This window comes from Protopterus annectens, chromosome 8.part0, assembly GCF_019279795.1.
Source record: "Protopterus annectens isolate FY-2018-M chromosome 8.part0, PAN1.0, whole genome shotgun sequence".
NCBI lineage: Eukaryota > Metazoa > Chordata > Ceratodontiformes > Protopteridae > Protopterus > Protopterus annectens.
This window is the reverse complement of record NC_056741.1, coordinates 920,116,473-920,138,669: the sequence shown is the minus strand read 5'-3', so window position 1 is coordinate 920,138,669 and position 22,197 is coordinate 920,116,473. Positions and strand designations below refer to the sequence as shown.

Genomic DNA, 22,197 nt, shown 5'->3' with positions numbered 1-22,197 from the left:
CCCATTCTTGCAAGGAAAATACGTATAATAAATTAAAAATATCAATTAAAATCTTGTTCTGATTGGCAATACTCTTACCAACTATAAGGGAAAGTTTTCCACCAACAGTGAGAAGTTAGAATCTGCGACAATAAAAATACACTTTATGTAATCTCTTTAATGTCTCCCCCAGGCTGAACATGAAAAATCTCTAATGAGAACAGTGGTCTACCCTGGATAATGAAAAATAAAATAAAATGTTAAGACTTACTCTTAATCTTTTGGCTTTTCCCAGTTAGGGGTTGCCACAGCAGAAAGTACAGTTTTGTACCTACCATAAATGTAAATGTTCGAGTGTATTCACTGCTGCAGTCATTACACTTGGGTTATCCTGCCGTCAGGTGGTCCCTGCAGTCGGCCAGAGTTCCAAAGTCTTGGTCCGGCATCGGTTGCTGTCGCCAGGGGTATATAAGATGCAGCCGATGCCATTTTCTTCAGTTTTTCTTGCCCCAGATGTCAGGTGCCTCCAAATAGGTAGGCAATATATATTGCTAATGAAATATACATAAAAAATGAAAACAATACCTTCAGTTACAAGCAAATATACCACATACGTTGTATAGGGTAGAAAGGTATAGATAAGTCTCAGCTAAGAAGAGGGGATGGAGGGAGGGTAACCTGGACTGCAGCAGTGAATACACTCGAACATCTACATTTATGGTAGGTACAAAGCTGTACTATGTTCATCATGTTTCACTGCTGCAGTCAGTACACTTGGGTTGAATCCCAAAGCTGAGGTAGGGTAGCTGGGTCTATAAAGTATTCGGGATGGCTATGAGGCCCTGCAGAACTGCAGTGGCAAAGCCAGCTCTGGAAAGAGGCAAGTGGTAAAGCTTGGTAAATGTGTGCACTGAACTCCAAGTTGCAGCTTCCAAAATGTCCTTGGTAGGTACTCCTCTAAGGTAGGCAGTTGAAGTGGCTGTTGCCCTGGTGGAATGTGACCTAATGTTGCTAGGTACAGTTTTTCCATGCTGTGTGTAGCATAAACAGATACAGTGTCCTATCCACTTTGAAATGGTCTGTTTCGAAATAGCCTTTCCCTGTGATCCTGCAGCATATGTTACAAACAATTGCTCAGTTTTCCTGAAAGGTTTTGTTTATCTAAGTAGAAGTATAACTGCCTGTGTATGTCCAATGAGTGCAGTAGTCTCTCCCCTTTATTCTGGGGATTTGGATAAAATGTTGGCAAGTGAATAGTTTGGTTAAGAGCCACACTGGATACCACCTTTGGCATAAAAGTAGGGTTTGTTCTTAAGGATACCCTGTCCTGATGAAAAATTATGAAAGGTTCCATTGCCATTAGTGCCTGTAACTCGGAGACTCCAGAAGCAGAGCAGTTTTCCATGACACATGTTAATTCTGCTGAATTGGCTGGCAGAAAAGGAGGTAAAGTTAGTTTTTCCAAGACAAAGTTGAGGTCCCAAGTTGGTGTTGGTGCTCTCCGGGGCAATCTTATGTTTTTAGCCCCTCTGAGGTACTGTTTTAATAATGGATGAGAGAAAATAGGAGGATCCGTGTTTTAATGAGCTCTGATGGCAGAGGCGTGGATCTTAATGGATGAAAAGGATAGGCCTTTGTTCAGCATCTCAGTTAAGTATTGTAATATCTGAGGAATATTTGGAACAAGAGGGTCAAAGCTTTGAGCCTGGTTCCAGGCACAGAATCTCTTCCACTTTTCTGAATAGGATTTCCCGGTGCTGGGCCTCCTGGCCTCCAAAATGACATCCATAACAGCTTTACAGAGAGGTGTTGGCTGTTTGACTAAGTAATCTGCCATGCAGCCAGGTTTAAGGTTTTGAGCTGGCTGTGCAGGATCTGACTGTTTTATTGAGTCAGAAGATGAGGAATTTGAGGTAAAATCCATGCTGGTCCTTGAGCCAAGTTCTTTAAGATTGGGTACCAGTGCTGGCGTGGCTAGTCTGGGGCAATCAGGATATTTTTTGGCCTTTCTTGTCTGGCATTTAGGAGTACCTTTGAAAGGAGATGCAGTGGTGGGAAGGCATAAACTTTTACGGTTTTCCAGCTGAATGAGAGAGCATCCACTTTCCATGCTTGTGTGTGGCAAGTCCTTGTGCAGAATTTCTGTAGTTGGCAGTTCAGAGGGGAGGCAAAAAGATCTATGTCTGGGCACCCCCATTTTTGTGTTATCATGCTGAATACTTGTGGATTTAATTTCCATTCGTGAGGATCCATGATGTTTCTGCTTAAGTCGAGTATTTTTCTTTCCTGGCAGGAATTGTGCTTGCAGATGAACTTGATAGGTCAGTGCTGTGTTCCACAAAGTCATGGCTTGTCTGCAGAGGGGATAGGAATGAGTGCCCCCTTGCTTGTTTATGTACCACATAACTGTGTGGTGTTGTCCGTCTTTAGTAATAGTTGTCCTGAATGCAGAAGGTCCTTTAAAGCTGTTAGGGCATTTTGTACAGCTAGCATCTCTTTTTGATTGATGTGAAGATGCATTTGGTCTGCAGCCCACTTGCCCTGAATACATTTTCCTGCCATGTGTGCTCCCCAGGCGTAATCCGAAGCATCTGTTGTTAGTGTCTGCCTGGCTGTGGGTAAAGTGAAAGGCTGTCCCTTGTTGTGGCGACATGCCTGTGCCCACCATCGAAACTCCAGTTGTAGGCAGGGAATAAGTAGTATTACTGTTTCTAAACTGTGACAGTGTTGAGTCCAAACACTTTTTAGGTACCTCTGCCCACTGATTTTGTGGCAGGTCTGGCATTCCTTTTGGCCTTGGTAGAGTGTGAAACCTGTAACCTTGAGACAATATTCAGAACCCATTTGTCTTGGGTGATTATATGCCAATTTTGTGAAAAAAGTGCTAGTTTTCCCCCTAAGGGAGCTGCCAAAAGGTAAGTGCTTGGCATTTGGAGTGGGAAGTCATTGGGACTGTTTCCTATAAGGTTGTGACTTGTCTTCTCCTCCTTTTGGGGTAGAAGCCCTCCACTGTTGTGGTCTGTAAGAGCCTTGCGGCTGAGATCTGCCTCTTGGGCGTCTGTATCTGCCTCTTTGTGGTCTGGCTGACACTGGAAAGGACCAATTTTTAGAAGGCCAATTTCTGCTAAATCAAGGTGGCTGTACCTGTAAGAAATCCTTCAATGTTTGCATAGATTTTGCCTTATCCTCCATTTTCTTTAATACCTCTTCTGCCTTAACACCAAACAAGATATCATGCTGTAAAGGAGCATCCAATAATTTTGCCTTAACATGATCAGGTAAACCTTGTTCTTTTAACCAAGCATGCCTTCGAATCACAGAGCCTGTAACTGCGGCTCTACAAGAAGCCTCTAATGAATCAAAACCACATTGCAGAGTATGTTTTCCCACTTGTTCTACTGCATGCAACAAAATCCTGCATTTCCTTATAGTCAGGACTTTCTGAGCTTGTAAGCATTTTCTGTTTTAACAGAGACATTAAATATTGTTGGTATTTAAGCATGTGGAACTGGCAATTTAAAGCCCTTACTGCTAAAGTTGCAGAAGTGTAAACTTTCTTCCCCCATCTGTCTAAAGCTCTAGAATCCCTGTCGGAGGGAACTGGATTTTTACCAGAGGAAGCCTTTACCCCTTTGGGACCCTGGGAAATAGTTTCTGGGTCAGCAGCAGGGTTTTTATAAAGAAATTTGTGAGAGTCAGGGACTCTGTAGTACCTATCTGGCTTGACTGGTGCTGGGGGCAAAGAGTCAGGGTTTAAACTGGATTCAGAGAACACATCATCCACAATATCTAACACAGGCAGAATAGCAAGGGGCCTGTGCTGAGGTAATAAAAGAAAATCTCTGAGCCTTTTCTTGGATTCTGAATAATCCTGGCTCTCCCAATGGAAATGCTCCCTCATGGTATGTAAAGTTTCCCGAAAAGAGTAATCCTCAGGAGGAGAGGCTAAAGGGATTGATTCTTCAGCATCCGAGTCCTCATAGGGGGGTAAAGAGTATCCCTGGTCTGAAGAGGAATCCGAAGAAATGGAAACCTGGTCAGAGGAATCATAGTCTGTATCCTGCCTAGGCCTTTTATCAGGAGGGGGATGGGAACCCCTGATCAGAGTAATTCGGTCTTCAGCCATTTTGAGCATCTGTTTTTTAGGCATGGAGGCCTGTCCAGGTGAATGCTGTACTTGTTTATTTGTCTTTAATGGAGTGTTAGACTTGGTTGTTGTTTTGATGGTAAGCTGTGAAGGTCTGAAAACACCCTCAGAAGCCGATGCCTGCTCAACGGCTCCAGACCCATCTGAGGGGTTAATTTCTGTAGGCCCAATACCTTGAGTTTCCAGAGGCCTAGTAATCTCCATGTGGGAGTCGGCAGCGGCCTGTGGCTCTGAGGTAGCGGGTGACAGGGGCTGCGAAAGCGCTTCACTAAGAACCGCCGAACCGGCGACTGGCCTAGAAGAGGCTTCATCGTCAGTTTTGGACCTCGGATGCCTGTCCTTATCTTTGTCTTTGCGTTTTTTTGTGTATTCCGGTCATCGGTTGTTCCGACAGCATGGTATAATTGAACCTTCGGCCAAAATAATGGCGAACAAAATCAAATAGACTTTTAATAGTGCGCTTGTTAAATCTAGCACAAAACCGACAACTAGTGACGTCGTGGTCTGGGGCTAGGCATGGAATACAGTAGGAATGAAAATCTTTATGAGGTATTTGCTTCCCACAAGAAATGCAATTATTAACTTTTACTGACATCGGTCTGAGGCAAGAAAAAGTTTCCCCAATGGGGTACTTAGCTTTATAGAAGACTTCGGTTCTGAAATTTGAATTCGAAAATCTCAGGAGTCGGCCGACCGGCACTTGCAAACTGCTTTTGCTTCGGGCACCGCGTGGCAAGAAAGATTTAAGAAAATGGCGTCGGCTGCATCTTATATACCCCTGGCACACTGACATCAGGGAAGAAGCGACAGCAACCAACGCCGGAGCAAGACTTTGGAACTCTGGATGACTGCGGGACCGCTTGATGGCAGGATAACCCAAGTGTAATGACTGCAGCAGTGAAACACGATGAACATCTCCGATCCGCTAATGATTGGCAGTGGATTTTTACGGTGCCGAGTTACCAGCCCGATGCCCAACCTTCAAAGAAGGCACACCCATTCATGCACGCACCTACCTGCATGACTTTTGACATCACCCGACCGCAGGGAGGACATGCAGACTCCACACTAAAAGGGCAATTTGTCACCGCATAGCACCTACATTTATTAAATAATGATTTTGCTTCTAAAATAACTAGAATTCAAACAGATTTGAGAAGTAGTCTGTTAATGCTATACATTTTTACTGCATTTGCTCAATTAACCAAAGAGATTTAACTACTGTTTTAGTTTACAATATTTTAAAACATTAATACAGTAAAATTAAATACTGCTTTTGTTTTTTTTTCAATAATCATTTTTTATTATTTTTCACAACCATATTACAAATTCACACATTATATACAATATATACAAAATGCTTCCATTGGTTAATTTCACATATATATCAACCTCATGTATTGATCAAAGGTACAGCACTAACAATCAAAAGGAAAATAATAAAAAAATCCGATACTGAAAAAATATTAGCTGCAATATAAATCTTTGAGATAATTTCCAATTACAAGCTAAATTTTAAAAAATCTAAAATATTCCCATTAAAGACACCCACACCTTTTTCAATGCTACCATTAATAGGACAAGTATTGACGGAAGAAAATATAAAATATCTGGGAATTGTCTTCTCAACTGAAAATAGAGATTTTTTTATTAACAATGTAAAGTCAACTACAGATCAAATAACATTGGATCTTGAAAGATGGAGTAGATTGAAGTTACCGATGATGGCAAGAGCAGCTATCATAAGAATGAATGTTCTTCCTAGAATGTTATATATTTTTAGAGCTGCACAACTCAGAATTACCAAAACATTCTTTAAACAGCTTCATATAAGATTGGGAAGATTTCTTTGGGAACCTAGGAAGACGAGAATTTCATATGAAAAATTGATGGCTCCAAAAATAAGGGGGCTGGAATTACGGATTTGAAATGTACTATTTAGTGATTCAGGCCAATAGGATTTTAAAGACGTCTTACTTCGATAGTGATAATAGAAAATGGACACCCAAATGGGTGCTCTTAACGTACAAGCATATAAATGAAGTGAGAGTCAACGCTAAAGCATTACCCTTTTTAAATAATTGGACAATGAGTAAATATAAGCTAATGGAGCACATCAAAAGTTATGTAATGGCAATTCAAACTCTCTTCGCTTCCTTAAATTTACTAAAATATATGATGGTTTTCCAACCGTTTCATAGGAACCCAAATTTAACAATTGGTGGTCAATTGATTGATCTAAAGAAATTCCCTTTAATCATGGAGTTAACTGTACTCGATTTATGTCCTTTTCTAGGAGTACCAGTACAGGATATTTTAAAAGAAATACTGCTTTTGATTTCTCTGTGCAGTCAATACAATTAGATTTTTTAATTTATTTTATTTCATGGAGCTCAGATACATCAGAATGGCTTAGCTTTTAAAGTTATAATAATAAAAAGTCAAATAAGGACACACTGCTTTATGAAAATCCTCCAGTAAGTACTTTCGTCTTTCCACATTCAGAGACTTCTTCAGACTGAGGTTGCAATAAAAATAAGCCATTTTTAAATGCAAACATAATCACATGACTCAAAAACATAATGTCTTAACCCCTTCCTTTTTAAATATATGACAAAATCTTCTCGATTGTTCAAGCCTGGTGGAAAGCAAGCATTAAGCTTCACTTGCCAACAATACTCAAGCCACCCAAACTCATCTTCTGGGTTAAATACACTTTGCACATTTTGTATGGTTTCTAATACAATAAATTTAAAATCAACATTGCACATTCCATTTTTACAGTGTTTACTTAAGCATTTTTTTTTCATCTCCTATTTGTTTAGCATATTTATGCTCATATATCCTTCTGTTAAGTTCTTGTGTGGTCGTTCCTGCATAAAATGACTTGCAGTCAACACAAAAAGCTAAGTAAATTACAAATTTGGATTTGAATGTAAACATTCCTCGAATACTTATCTTATTGTTACCTAACATAATGTCTGCAGAATCAGTATACAGAAAATTACACATTACAATTATAACATTTGACCATTCAGCATTTGATATATTCGAAATAATGGTTTATCTCTAATAATTCAGTAATTTAACAAGAAGAAATGAAGATTTTTTAGAAGAGGCTAACCATTTTTGTAATTATTCAAAGGGAAAGGAAAGATCTTGACAGAAATAATAAAGATATTAGCAATGCTAACAATTTATTTATTTATTTTACATTTGTTGACCAGGCTAGTCTAACTGGATATATGTCCATTTTCAGTAGAGGCCCGGGGAGAAAAGCTCCAAGCATGAACAGTGACAAAGTTAACAATATATAAAAAGACATGTAAAATCACAATACAGAGGCAGCATTGGTCAAAAGAAAAATTATAATAATAAAATTATAAACTATCAAAATTATACTAAAAATTATACTAAACACAATAGTGGGTATGAGCAAAACCCAATTAAGAGAAAAAAGCCCTTATATTTTATCCTCTTACTATGAATAAAAGAGTAGTAACTAGATTTGGAGGCATAGGTTAGAGGAGTAGGGAAAGGGGTAAGAGCAGGAAGGGGAAAAGGATATCAGTCTGGGTTAGCACATGGACAAAGCCAATGAGTTTTAAGATGTTTTTTAAATAGAGAAGTAGAAGCAAGGGTTAATAATTCAGAAGGAAGCTGATTCCAGTTTTTACCTGCTGTGTTTGAGAAAAGTGAGTCACCAGCTTTGTTGTTAGATTTAATCGAGGAAACTAGAAGCTTATTAGCAGAGCTTAGTGTAGCTAGATTTTTATATGGTGTAATCAGATTAGTGAGGATAGGGGTGTTGTTGGGGTGGTATAGGATCTTTTGAGTGATAAGTAACTGTTGACAGAGTATATGGTTCTGCAGTTCTAGCCATCCAAGTTGTTTGAGTTTGAGGCAGTGGTGAGTTTTAAAGGGGGAGCATGTGATGAATCTAGCTATGCTATTATAACAGGTGGAAAGTTTGGAGAGGTTGTTTATAGATAGGTTAGTATATATAGCAGAGGCATAGAAAAGGGTAGAAATGAGGTGGGTCTGGGCAATAATTTTCCTGGCAGAAAGGGTAAGGAAGGGTTTAATTCTATAGAGGGTACCAAGTTTTTTGTTAACAGACTTTATGGTGGAGTTAATGTGGTCATCGTAGTTGAGATGATTATCAATTGTTACACCTAGTAGGCGGGTTGTAGTATCTGGGGTTATGTTGGTAGCATTGTTAGAGGTTACAGAGAAGAATGGATTAGGTGATTTATGAGTTGGAGTAAAAAGCAGCAGTGTTTTTGGGGGGATTTAGGAGGAGGCAGTGTTGCATAAACCAGTTTTCAACATTATGAAAAACAGTTTGGGTGAGGGACTGGAGAGAGGCTATATTCTTAGCTGTACAGATTAAGGTGGAGTTATCTCATATTGAATGCAGGTGGCTTGAGGTATGTTCATGTGTAGAGCGTTAAAAAATAAGGAAAAAAGAAGGGGACCCAAGATAGAGCCTTGGGGTACTCCAATATTTACTGGAAGTAATGAAGACATATTATTATCCCAAAGTACTGCTTGCTGTCTATTTTCCAGATAAGACCTAAACCATTGTAATGTCTGTGGATCGAGAGAATGGGCCTTTAATTTGTCTAGAAGTAAGTTATGGTTAACCATATCAAAGGCTTTTGACAGGTCAATAAATAGTGCAGAGAAAAAAAGAGTTATTGTTATGATTTTTATTTATAGAGTCGGTGAAGGATAGTAGGGCAGTCGTCGTACTATGGAATCGTCTGAAGCCATGTTGGCAGTTTGCTAGTAGGTTATTTTGTAGTAGGTGGTTAAGTAGTTTGTGAATACATTTTTCCATTATCTTAGCTAATGGGGAGAGTAAGGCAATAGGTTGAAAGTTAGAAAGCTCAATAGAAGATCCACCTTTATGTAGAGGGATGATGTGGGATACTTTCCATATGGTAGGGACTTTGCCTTCTTAGATAGTTCTGTTAATAAGGATAGAGATGGGGTAGTCTATGGCTTTTGCGGTAATTTGTAGGTATTCAGATGGGAGACGGTCAGCAGAAAGGGTGCAAGGTTTCAGTTTTTGAAGTAGCTTACAGAAGAGAGATGTAGGTACAGGTTGTATATGAAAGGTAGGAGATGAAATCTTGGAGGTATTTAGTGGGGAAGCAGTAAAAGGAGGTACAGAATTGGCTAGGGTTTGAATGGCTTCTGTAAAGTAGTTATTAAAGGCATCAGGGATCTGGTTGGAGTTATTATGGTTGAAACCTGCTGGGGCAGGAGTAGTAGAGTGACCTTGTTGAAAAAGTTTGTTTATCCCTGACCAAAATTTTTGTGGAGTTTGTTGACTGGTTTGCTGGAGGTGAAGGTAGAAGTCTTTTTTGTCTCTAAGAATATCGTTCTTGGTGCCATTTCTTAACTGTTTAAAGTGGATGTGATCTGATGGACATTTGGTAGCTCTCCATTTAGCCCAGATTTTATTTCTGAGGAGCATCTTTTGCCTAGTTTGTTTTGTGAGCCATGGGTCAGATTTGGTTCTTATTCTAGTAGAGCGATAAGGTGCATGGTAATCTAGGATTTGAAGAAAGTTAGTGTTAAGGTAGGTCACAGCCTCATCAAGTTCAAGATGGGTCAGTGGTGACCAGTCACATGCTTGCAGTTCGTTTAGGAAGCTGTCTGGATTATATTATGGATAATATTATGATGCATGTTAATAATAGTTTAGACTCTGGTGCAATCAAAAATATTATAATAAGAAATTGGGGGCTTTTTGGAGCGAGCCCTGAAATAGCTACAATTTAAACCGTTATTTACACAAGAGGGTAAAAAGTTATAAGAATTATTTTCATGCGAAATTAAATAAGCCGAGAATAAATATAGAGAAAAGGGGAAAGGTCAAATGTTATAATTGTAACGTGTAATTTTCTGTATACTGATTCTGCAGACATTATGTTAGACAACAATAAGATAAGTATTAGAAGAATGTTTATATGCAAATCAAAATTTGTGATTTACTTAGCTTTTTGTGTTGACTACAATCATTTTATGTAGGTAGGACCACACGAAAACTTAATAGAAGGATATATGAGCATAAATATGCTGAACAACTTGGAGATGAAAAAATGCTTTAAGTAAACACTATAAAAATGGAATGTGTAATATTGATTTTAAATTTATTGTGTTGGAAACCTTACAAAATGTGCAAAATGTATTTGAACTCAGAAGAAGATAAGCTTGGGTGGCTTGAGTATTGTTGGCAAGTGAAGCTTAATGCTTGCTTTCTACCAGGCTCGAACAATCGAGAAGATTTTGTCATGTATTTAAAAAGGAAGGGGTTAACATAATGTGTTTTTGAATCATGTGTTTGAAGTTATGTGATTATGTTTGCATTTAAAAATGGCTTATTTGTATTGCAACCTCAGCCTGAAGAAGTCTCTGATTGTGGAGAGACGAAAGCGCTTACTGGAGGATTTTAATAAAGCAGTGTGTTCTTATTTGGCTTTTTATTATTATTTTCAGTGTTAAGTATGTTTTGTTGTGATTCAGTAGTTAGCTTTTATAGTTGTTTCAATAACTTAAGTTTTATTCCTTTTTTTCTCCTGTATATATGTATTTATATATCTGGCTGAGAGACATATAACTTTATGAAGATTAATCATCTGACACCTGAAAAAATGAGTCTGGCTGTGAAATCAAACAAGTGACTAAAGTCATTGCATCCCTTTACTCAAAATGCACTGACCTTGGATGTTATCACTACATGCAACTAGTGAAGCCCTCGCACAGAAAAAAAAATCAAATTATTTTGTGAGCTCATGGAAATGTGCTCTTAGACAATCTGTCTTGCATTATTCAGACTTGCAAAGCTAGTTTTCACAAGACAACCGAGATCCATTTGTTTCTTCTTACATAGTACTACATTTTCAGTTTGTAAATCAGCTATTTTCTGCCTTTGACTTAGAAAGCAGATGAAAATAAATCTTTTGGGAACTGTCCATTTAATGGAATAATAAATTAAAAAAAATAAAACACAAAAGAGTTAAAATAATTTATCGTCAGACAAGCAAAATAAATAAAAATGCTCAAGGACTTACTTGTGGTGCTAATGTGATACTCCGCTGTTTCATGAGAGAGATTCCATTCTCAGAATGTTGCTGCTTCTTTGTTGGTGATAAATGTCTCTCTGCCTGAATGGATGGGAATGGACGCACTACAGAGTATAAAGATCCAGCTGCAGAAGGAAGGTGTTCCTTGTAGTCCAGAGAGACAGATCGCATAAAACGGGACTCAGGATTCCTCTTTGCTTCCCGAGATTCCTTGGAAACAGTGGACGTCTGTGCTGATCTGATGGCTCTCTGTGCACTCTCTGCTAAGGCCAAAGCCATCAGTCTGGCTGGGTCCTTTGGTGGAGGTGGGGGAGGTACTGGATTTGGGAGCCTGAGGGCTGACATTACTGAAGAATGATCAAATTCTGTTTGAATATCTGAAGAAGGAAAAATTAAAGAAAATGAACACTGCATTAACTGATAACATCTGCTACTGAACTTTTTATCTCAGCTCTAAACTGCTGAACTTAAAACCATTTATGTCAAGGTAATCGACTCACACTCTGCTTAAACTTGTCATTTATTTCTGTGCGTTTATAAATAGTACATCAGCTTCGATCTTCCACTACTTTCCAGACAGTAGGGTTGATCGAAGAATGTCATGCTCAATACTATAACTTTACAATTTTTTTACAAATAGTATCATAAATAACAATATGTACCTTAAGTTTTATAAGCTAATTATATGCTTTGTAGCAAACACATTTTGTTTCTTTACATTTCTTTAGCCATATACAAATATTAATTTCAAAAATAAGGAGATGTTCTACAAGCATAAATATCCCTTATCCATCAGGGTCACTCAGTACATGTAAATAACTTTTTGTTTCTTTTGTGTTCACTATTTAAGACAGTCATAAGGAATAATGAAATTATTTTGGCACTAGATATATGCCATTGAAAACTGATGTATACAATTATAAATCCTACTACTCTTTTTAGTTGGGTTCATGCACAAATTGCAACATGTATAAGATGTTTCAGATTTACACTGTAAAATGTAACTTATTGCTGACAATCTTCATCTTCACCAGTACTCATTTAAATAAATACTGTTCACCAGAATGTTCACCACCACAAAATCACGCACACTCATGAGCTGAAATATCTCACCTGACTCTTATTACTAAGATTTGTTAGGGAGTATAATGTAGGTTAATGGACACAGCCAGAATCCTGATGGAACAAAAACAAAGTCTGTTTTTACCACGGTTTCTGAATTTGTTCAGGAATATCTACACATACGATCAAATTTCCAAGCAGTATTTTTCACTTGGTTCTTCAATATTTAATAATGTGGAGGGATGCTGATGTGCAAATCACCAGCAGGTAAATAAGTTATTGGTTACTAGAATAAGGATTATAATAAAAATTCACATACCTGACTGGTTGGTCTTCTGACTCAGAAGATGAGTTCCTAATGGCAATATTTGGTAGAGACTGGTGACTCAGAGGAAATGTGTGAGCATCTAGTTGCCAACCATCCTACACCGAGGTGGTCAGATGTTTGACCCAACAAAACGACACACAGGTATATGCACTGTTTTGTTGGTTGCTAGAGTGCTCAACTCTCTTACTCATGCTTTAGTGATCCTCCTACTTATAACATATCAAAATGCTTTTCTTCTGAAAATGGGAGGGGCATCCACCATGTGAAAGGTAATAGGAGGTGCCCAGATCTGTGCCACAAGAAGATGGTGACCTATGACCAAGACCTAAATTTGACTAGTGTTCTGAGTGCTGAAAAAGGAAGGCAGGGAAGGAAGAGGGGGTGGGAGCTTAGTAGCTTAAGGGCAATGGTAAGTGGTCCCAGTCAGCCAACATGCTACTGTGAAACAAAGTCTTTTACAAAAACAGTTGCCATAAGACTGAGGGAACACAGGCTTGGTGATCCAAGCTGGTGACAGTGGCTCTCTTAGGCATGTGTGTAGGAACATGCGCATACCATAAAAAGAGCATAAAACGCCCCTGTGACAATGCAGGTGGTCTTGTCAACCATCATGATGCAGGGTTAGGGACCGAACCACAAAACTCCTGACTGGTTGATTGTATTTACAGGTACCCAAGATGGGATGGCTGATGGTCTACAGGGAATGAGGTAGAAACATTATACAAAAAATGTAACATGGAATAATGGCAGCCACTGAGTAATGAAGAAGAGCTGAACGATCTTCGGATTTAACTAGTATGAGAGAAATTCAAACAGCAGCATTGCACAAAAATAATATGGAAATAAAAATTCAAGTCTTACGAGGAATGAAAAAAGCTTATATCAGAATTAGACAAAGACAAACAAATTTGATTTATTTTTTAATTGAAATTTGATTACTGGGAAAGTCTGACTGGGTAGGACCCCATTTTCAGTGCAGGCTCCAAATGAGTACTTCAAATGGTACTGACTTAGCATTAGAAATGGTCTTGGCTACACTGAAAATAATTCTACAGCACTTTTGTATTATGGGGAGATGCTGCAAAACTTTAAACAGATTACTGTCTAACATCTTCCCACTTTCTATGCTACTTCATCAGATGGATGCACTGAAAGAATCAAAATGTATTCTTGTTAGTGCAACAGACATAATGAATTTTGATTTTCCATGCAAACTTCCATAGCAGAAATAACTGTGCAGAAAAAGAAGTTATGTTCTCACAATAAAGTTCCATATGTGCTGTCCATTTTCGCCTTCATTCTTACTAGGTTGGGCTCAGATCTGATCCTCGGATCCATCTTGGCCTTTATTATCAAGCTTGAGGCTCTCTGCCAGCATGCGACTAAAACCCTATCCCAGCATGCACTAGATACTTCTCCAGATCTTGTTTGCCCTAATTATAAGGCTATGAGTACTTCAATGAAGAAATTAAAGGCTGATGAAGGTCAGAAGTCAAGGTAATCCAAATGTATAGACTCTGTCTTCTAGGAGTAAAGAAAGGTGGGGGAAAGAAGGGTGGGATGTTAAGAATGAAGGCGAAGATGGACAACACACATGGAATGTTATGGTGACTACATAACTTCTTTATGTGATGTTGTCCTATCTCACCTTCATTCTTACTAGGTTGGGACAGCATCCCTAGTACATTGAATCTCGGGTGGCTCAAGGGAGAATATTCCTCAGAATCGTGGAACAAAAAGTGGCCCTATTCCTGGAGGCCAAATCAACTTTGTAATGAGTGATAAAGGTATGTGGTTTAGCCCATGTTGCTGCAGCACAAATTGTGTCAATTGGTAGTTTAGCTAGAAAAGCTGAGACGGTTGCAATGGCTCTTGTAGAATGGACTTTAACTCTTTCTGGAAGATGTTTATTTTGAGACTTATAGATCAACGTTATACAGTCTGAAAGCCATTTGGAAAGTGTAACTTTAGAGACAAGGGAACCTTTCTTTGAATCTGAAAAGGAAACAAACTGATCAGATTTTCGGAATTCTGCAGTTCTGTGCAAGTAAAACTATAACTGTCTATGCACGTTCAGTTGATGTAACATGTATTCCACTTTGTTCTCATAATCTGGGAAGAAAACCGGTAATTCTATAGTTTGGTTCAAATTTGATTCTGAAGCTACTTTGAGCAAATAGGAAGGGCTTGTTCTTAAGGACACCCTGGCCCTATGGAAAAATAAGTAAGGGGGCTTTATTGACAAGGCTTGCAACTCTGACACCCACCTAGCAGAGGTGATTGCTATCAAGAAAATGGCTTTCCAGGTCAAAAATTTCAATTCCCAAGATGATGCAGGTTCAAAAGGAGGAAAAACTATGTAAGGACAGGATGAAATTTAAGTCCCATGGTGTTGGAGGGTGTCTGACAGGTGGGGTCTTAATAATAAGGTGCCTTTAAGAAAGGCTTTGCATACTCTATGAGACATTATATTGGAGCTGGAGTCTCCTAAATGACAATTGGAGATCACTGATAGCTGAACTCTAATAGCAGCTGCAGCAACACAGTCACTGAACAATTTTGCTAGGAAGTCTAGAATGGAACTAAATGGAGCAGAAAAGGTAACCCATAAGGAGAATCTTTTCCATTTGTGTTTATAAATCTTTCTTGTTGAATCCTTATGAGAAGAGATTAGATTGTGTTTGAAAGGAGAAGAGAAATTTGGAAACCTGGCTATTTTTGGAACTGGAGCAGACAAGCTGTCAGTTTCAGGGTCTTAAGAGATGGATGGAGTGTTTCTGACGCATGAGTCAGAAGGTCTGGAATTGGGTCCAAAATCCATGGCTCCTCTCGAAGATGAGGCCACAGGAAGGAGAACCAAATTTGACAAGGCCAGTATGGGGTGATCAGTAGCAATTGGCTTTCTGAAATACTCTGGGGATTAGTGGAAAATGAGGAAAGGCATAGAAGAGGCCCGGTAACCAATTGTGAACATGTGCATCCCTTAGTGACTCCCCCGGAGGGGGGGGGGGTGATTAAGAGCAAGTAGCTGCTGCATTTGGCATTCATGGATGTCGCAAAAAGGTTGCAGCAAGGCTGGTGTCTTCTCTGCTACTTCCTGTTTTAGGGACCACTCATGAGTTATCAGAATAGCTCTGCTGAGTCTGTCCGCTATCATGTTGGATTTCCCCAGGATATGTGTTGCTATCAGATAACGTTGGGAGGAAGTTGCCCACTGCCATACTCTCAGGGCCTCTTGACAAAGAGGGAAAGATCTGGTTCCTCCTTGTTTATGTACCATACAAGTGACATGTCTGTCTGGATTGCAATAGTTCCCAGTGGAAGAGAGTTCTGGAATGCTTGCAATGCTAAAAGCACCGCTCTCATCTCTAGGACACTGATGTGCAAGTGGGCCTCATGATCCTGCCAGGAGCCTTGGACTGTCTTTCTCAGATAATGCCCCCCTCTATTTGAGAAGTGTCCGTGGTCACTGTGGCCACTAGTTGGGGGGAGTACAAATGGTCGACCTACAGTCACCTGAATGGAGTAAAGCCACCAACGAAGATCCTTCTTGCAATTTTCTGTTAAGATTATTTTGTGAGACATCAGTAGATCTTGCATCGACCACTAAGTGGATAGCAACCACTGAAGAATTCTCATGTGCAGGCGTGCTAGGGGGATCTGCTGCCATGATTCCCAGGACTTTTAGAACCATCTTTGCTTCAGCTTTCTTCCTTCTTAAAAGGTAAGTCACCTGATGTCTTAGAACTTGGATCCTTTCTGGAGAAAGTCTGGCTGCCATTACTGTTGAGTTTAATTCTGCCCCTATGAATACCACATGCTAAGAAGACAATAAGGCAGACTTTTTGTAGTTTATTGTAATCCCTAGTTGGGAGCAGAGCTGCATTGCTGTGCCCCTTGTTTTTATTAGCAGATGCCTGATTGGGGTGGTTAGGAGCTAGTCATCGACATATGGAAACACCCGGAATCCCAGACATCTCAAGTGAGCCATTACTACTGCCATACATTTGGTGAACAATCTGGGGGCTGTAGTGAGGCCAAAGGGCAGAGTTCGAAACTGGTAGTGATTGGCTTCCAGTCGAAAGTGCAGGTGCCTCCTGGATCACCTGTCCCTTTTTATGTGGTAGTATGCATCCTGGAGGTCTATAGAGCACATCCAATTGGCTTTTCCCAGGAAGGGGAGTATTGACTGCAGTGTTACCATCCGGAACGTGGTCTTTTTTACTGATTTGTTTAGAATGCTGAGATCAGGAACTGGTCTCCAGTCCCCTGTTTTCTTTGGAAATAAAAAGAATCCTGAGTAAGTTCCAGATCCTATTTGGTCTGTAGGAACTCTTTGGATGACTCTTTTTTTTCTAGCAACTTTTGAATTTCTAGGGTTGCTCATTCCTTTTGACTGGGTGGAACGTTTGGAACCTTTTTTATCTTGGGAATGGGAATGGGAAGGGAAAAGGGGATGGTGTAATCTCTGGATATGATGCTTTGTACCTATTTGTCTTTTTTTACTTTTTGCCAGGCTTTTGGGTACAAAGATAGGGAGACCCCTGACTGCCTCCATTGCTGGACAGATGGGCCTCCATTCAGGTGCGCTGGAAGGGCCTACCAAAGAAGGATTCTCTGTCACCTTGATTCTACAGACCCCCCTCTGCCACATGGTCAGCATCTTCCATTACTACTTCCCCCTCTGCCTCTGGGAGAAGTTTCACCACATGTGCCCTGAAAGGATCTCTGTGATTTCCGGAACCACATTTCGCCACTACCTCTCTGACCTTTGGGATAAGGTCTAGTAGGCATGGAAAAACGGACTCCTACGGCAGAGTCTTTCCTTCCTGTTCACACCTGGTGAGTGCGTCCTTCACTTTAGGCCCGAATAAGGATGAGCTGTCGAATGGGGCATTTACAAAGAAAGACTTAAAGGGCATCGCAAAGTCACGCAAACGCATCCAAGAATGTCTCCTTAGGGAAATTCTAGAACCCGCTACCCTACTCGCCCCCATCTGCTGTATATGAGATCAGTCTCATGGAGGAGTTAACAACTGAATTTAAGGTAGAGAGCTGAGATGATACTTTGTTTGCAACCCCCTCAGCTACTGAACCTTGGAGAGTTATCTACTAGTTCTTTCAGGAGACTTCTCTGCAGTCTTGTAAAATGAGTGAGGTAGTTCAGCGATCTGAGAGAAAAAGCCGCTGAAGAAAAAATGCACTTTCCATACCTGTCCGTAGTCAAAGACTCCTTGTTCGGAAGACGGACAGATGATGATGTCTCAGAGTTCCTTCTTGGTGGCTGCTGCCACAACCACAGCATCTACTGCAACTCCCTTAGTTAGAAAAGCCTTGTCTGAGGGGGGAAGTAATTAATTTGTTTGGTCTTCTAGGAACAGGTTCCACTAAATCTGGGAACTCCCATGCCTTTTCGAAAAACTATGTCCATGAGTTAATTGAAAGGCAGAGACACCCAAGAGGTGGAAGGGTGAGATTCGAAAGCCTTCAGGTATACAGACTCCTCTGCAGAAGGGTTAGTGAACTTCCATCTGCCTCTTTGCTTTAGCATTTTCAGGATGTCTCCAAAGGAGACATCACCAGGAGGTGACCATGGGGACCCTTTAGCTTTACTGAGGTCTGTATCAGAAGTGACGGACTCCTCTGGGGAGTCTAAATGCTTCCTCTTGCATAGTCTCTTCCTAGGGACCTCATCAGAGGGGTACTCTGGGGAGGTTTCAGAAGAGTGGGGGATGCCCTGTGGGGTATCCTGAGGCCTAGGATCTTTGCATCCCTCTGGATGCAGGGGTATAGAGGCAGACACTGATGCTTTAGGGGGCAGAATTCCCTGAGAAGACTGTGGAGCTGTCTGTGGAGACAGCACTCTCCTCATCACCTCAGAAGCCCTTCATCCCTGATTCGAGGATATCCCTGGATCTGAAGAAGCCAAGGGATCTCCCAGAACCAAAGATGATGGACCAGAGGCTGAGGTAGGAGCCAAGCTCAGTCGAGCCAAGGGCCCAAGAGGCAAAGTGGGCTCCGACAACTGTCCGATCCGACTCAACCCCCCCTGGACCTGACTGGAGAGCGTCGGCTCCTAGACTCCTCCAGCTCTAATATACCCAAGGATGTCAGAGCCATAGTCGGATCAGTAGAACCTGAAGTAGGTCTCGGATCTGAGAGTTCCACTAAAACCAGCTCTGGACCTTCTGACTCCAAAGCCAGGGATTGGATCGGAGGAGGAATTGGAGCAGAAGAGGTGGATGTGGTAGGATCCAAAGCCCTCAGGGTCAGATCCAACAATAACTTGGCCAGCACCCGTGTCTTCAAAAGCTTCTGCACCACCCAAGCCACATCATCATCTGATAGACTCCTGCAAGACCGAGTTGAGAAGGTGGGAGATTTTGATCTTTGTAGGAGTGGAGATCTGACTGTAGGGGAGATCAGTCCCAAGGCTGGAGACTGGCTCCATAATTCGAACTCAACTGGCACCAAGCTGGAAGGTGTCGGAGATAAAGAAAATCTGTTGGATCAGTTAACCTTTGGATCAGAGGAGGACAGTTTTGGCAACCTTTGTATTGGCTCCAATAAAGTGGAAGAGGAAGATCTCTTTCTGGATTTGTCAGACTTTGATGAGGGAGACTTGTCAGATTTGTATGAACCTGGACCTTCTTCCAGTGCCTCTGAGAAGGGGGTTTGTAAAACTCCTTTCAGTATTAATTTGTTTTTCCTCTCCAGAAGCACTCTGATTGAAAGCATGACAAATAGGGCACTACTCCTGGAGATGGACTGCCTCAAGAAAATAAACACAAAGTGTGTGTTTATCACTCAGGGACATTTTCTTTCCACAATCATCACATTTTTTGTAACTCGTTGGTTTAGAATCCTTTCTAGACATTCTGAGGAAGAAACTACAACTACAGGAAAGAAACAAAATAGAAACTACTTTTTTATATATATATCTAAAGCTAGACCCTCTAATTTAAATGGATCAAGCTATAGGGAGAAAAAGTGACACAGCCCTCTAATTTAAATGGGCTATGACCAAGACAGAACAGAAAGGTTAAACAAAGCCCTCTAACTTAAATGGGCTAAGTTACAGTTCTCTAACTTAAATGAACTGTATCTAAACTATGAGAAGAAAAAAGCTAACAAGAAAAAAATAGGGAAATAATAGTATGGTTAAACGCCCTCTAATTTAAATGGGCTATTTAACAGTAAAAAAAAAAAAGCCAGGAAGGGTACAACAATAATGAAAGATGACGGCCAATTGCAAAACACAACAGTGGCAAAAACTACTTATCTAAAAATAACAGAATTTAAGGTGAACAACAGGGAAAAAATCCACAACTTTGATAAGTCAAACAAGGTAAAGAAAGATAATACTTGGCCAGAGCAAGCAGATAAACGCCTGATCTTAACGGCAAATGAGATCCGGAGAGGGTTCTAGTGCATGCTGGGAGAGGGTTTTAGCCACAAGCTGGCAGACACCCTTGAGCCTGAAAATAAAGGCTGAGAGGATCAGAGGATCGGATCTGAACCCAACCTAGTAAGAATGAAAGTGAGATAGGACAACATCACATATGACTTTTTAGACAAATAAGGCATGTGTGTGTGTGTGTGTGTGTGTGTGTGTGTGTGTGTGTGTGTGTGTGTGTACACACGTGTTATATAAGGACATCGGGATTTATTGAAATCCACAAGAATTGAAACACATGATCAATGCCAGCATTTTGAGAATCAACATTAAAAAAAAATTGAGGGGTGAAGGTGAAAAAAAAACCCAGCAAACAGAAAAAAATATTTTTCTTATGTAAACCATTCACCAAAACTCTCCACCACACATTCAGACATAATTTGTCTAAGTAGTGGTAACATTATCAAAGGGTTTTTCTACGATAAAGGTTAGGGTTGGAATATGCACTAGTCAGGAGGGTGGGGGGGCTTTACATACAGTTCAATGAGTTCACTTTGTGGGTCTCTCGGAATCTGTCTGGAGTTGATATGATTCTTAATAAATATGAAATAGCCACCACAGTTGTCATCAGGTTTGAAGGCACAGAGGCAAAAAAAAAAAAAAATAGGTAGGGATAGAGTGCTCTCTACACATTTAAACCATGTTTTTAAAATACACAAATATTGATGCCTTCCAAATGCAGAAGAGCCTAATGGTTAGGCAGCTTGTTGCTGAGATTTCTGACACTGAGCAGAGCCACTTTCATGTGATACTACTTTGGATTTGATGTCATCCATTAGTTGGACTCTGCATACAATGGGACTACAGGGGTAACAAAGGCTTTAACCAGTACATTCAAGCCTTGGAATGAGAGATTCAGGCTATCCTTTGCAAAGCAAGTAGAACTGCCAAGTATTTTGTCCCATGCTGACACACAGTAGATTACCCTGGAATGATGCCAACTACTCACTCTCTCCCATGTTGTAGTTCCAGCAAGAACTAGGTCCAGTTACATGCAGCTGCCGGAAAAAGACCTCATGAACAAATTACATTTTATAGGCAGCAATGGCATCTTCCATATGCAAGCATCTTACTCAAAATTTAGCAGATGGTGTACATAGGGCAGCAGGCCTTGAAATAACTATTTGCTGTCATGCTTGGTTGTACCTTGCAGACTTCGCTGAGGATTCCAAGGAGTCTTTTAACACCCTCTGTGCTGGCTCCAGTTGTTAAAAAGCTAGAGAAAGTACATCTGGGGCAGAAACTAGTCATAACTGTAGATGCTGAAATAGATCACTGCTGCAGTACAGAGTCTTGGGAAATTCTTGCCTGCAGGAACCCGTGGTTGGCCTAAATAGCAGAGAAATTTCCCCATCCCTAGCTGACGAATGGACTCCATGCAAACATCAGGACATCGGGGGTAAAAAGAAGGCAACAGCGGGTGTCATTTTCAGGTCTTTCTTTATAAAAGGACCAAAGGTTCATCTGTCCTGTAGGCTCACATGACCAGTCCTATATTAAACAGATAGCTTGGGGTATCAGGTGAGTGTAAGGGGGGGTAGGGTGACAGTACCAACCCCAATCCCAGGTAGACACCTAAAGAAAAAGGAAGGGAAGGTGAAAAGGAAAGAGTACTGCAACAGTGACCTACTCAAACATCTAAAATTTATGTTAATGTTCAGACAGACCTGTACTATTTTCTTCATAGACACTGTTGCAGTATTGAGTCTTGGGAAGACTCCTAAAACTGTTATAAAGAGGGTGGAGCTGGTGGGATAAGACTCTGCAGGTAGCAGATGCAAACCCAGCTCTGGAGGTTGTACCAAGGTTGTACTGCGTTGTAAAAATGTGCAATGAGGACCAAGTGGCTACTTCTAGGATAGACTGAGTTGAGGCTCCCTTAGCAAAGGCTGTGGTGGCTGCTTTTGCTCTGGGAGAATGAGCTCTAACAGGTACAGAGGTTTGTTTGCCATACTGATTAGCAAAAGGTAATGCAGTAGGTAGCCCATTTTGAAATGGTCTGTTTATTCACAGGCCTCTATTCCTTGCCCTCTGCAAAGGAAACTAGGAGTTGGTCTGCCTTGTTAGGAAAATTAGTTCTATGCAGGTAGAATCTCATTTATCTGTGAATGTCCAAAGAATGGAAGAT

At 40.5% G+C, this 22,197-nt stretch overlaps 1 protein-coding gene across 1 annotated transcript in view; it reads right to left on the bottom strand.

Annotated features, from left to right (window-relative positions):
* Positions 1 to 22,197, bottom strand: part of ARHGAP33 (Rho GTPase activating protein 33) — a gene marked incomplete in the record, with an annotated part of 3,206,105 nt that overhangs the window by 92,253 nt on the left and 3,091,655 nt on the right. Inside the window, 1 exon segment of the mRNA XM_044080442.1 lies at positions 11,212 to 11,600. Coding sequence (XP_043936377.1) covers positions 11,212 to 11,600 — 389 coding nt within the window.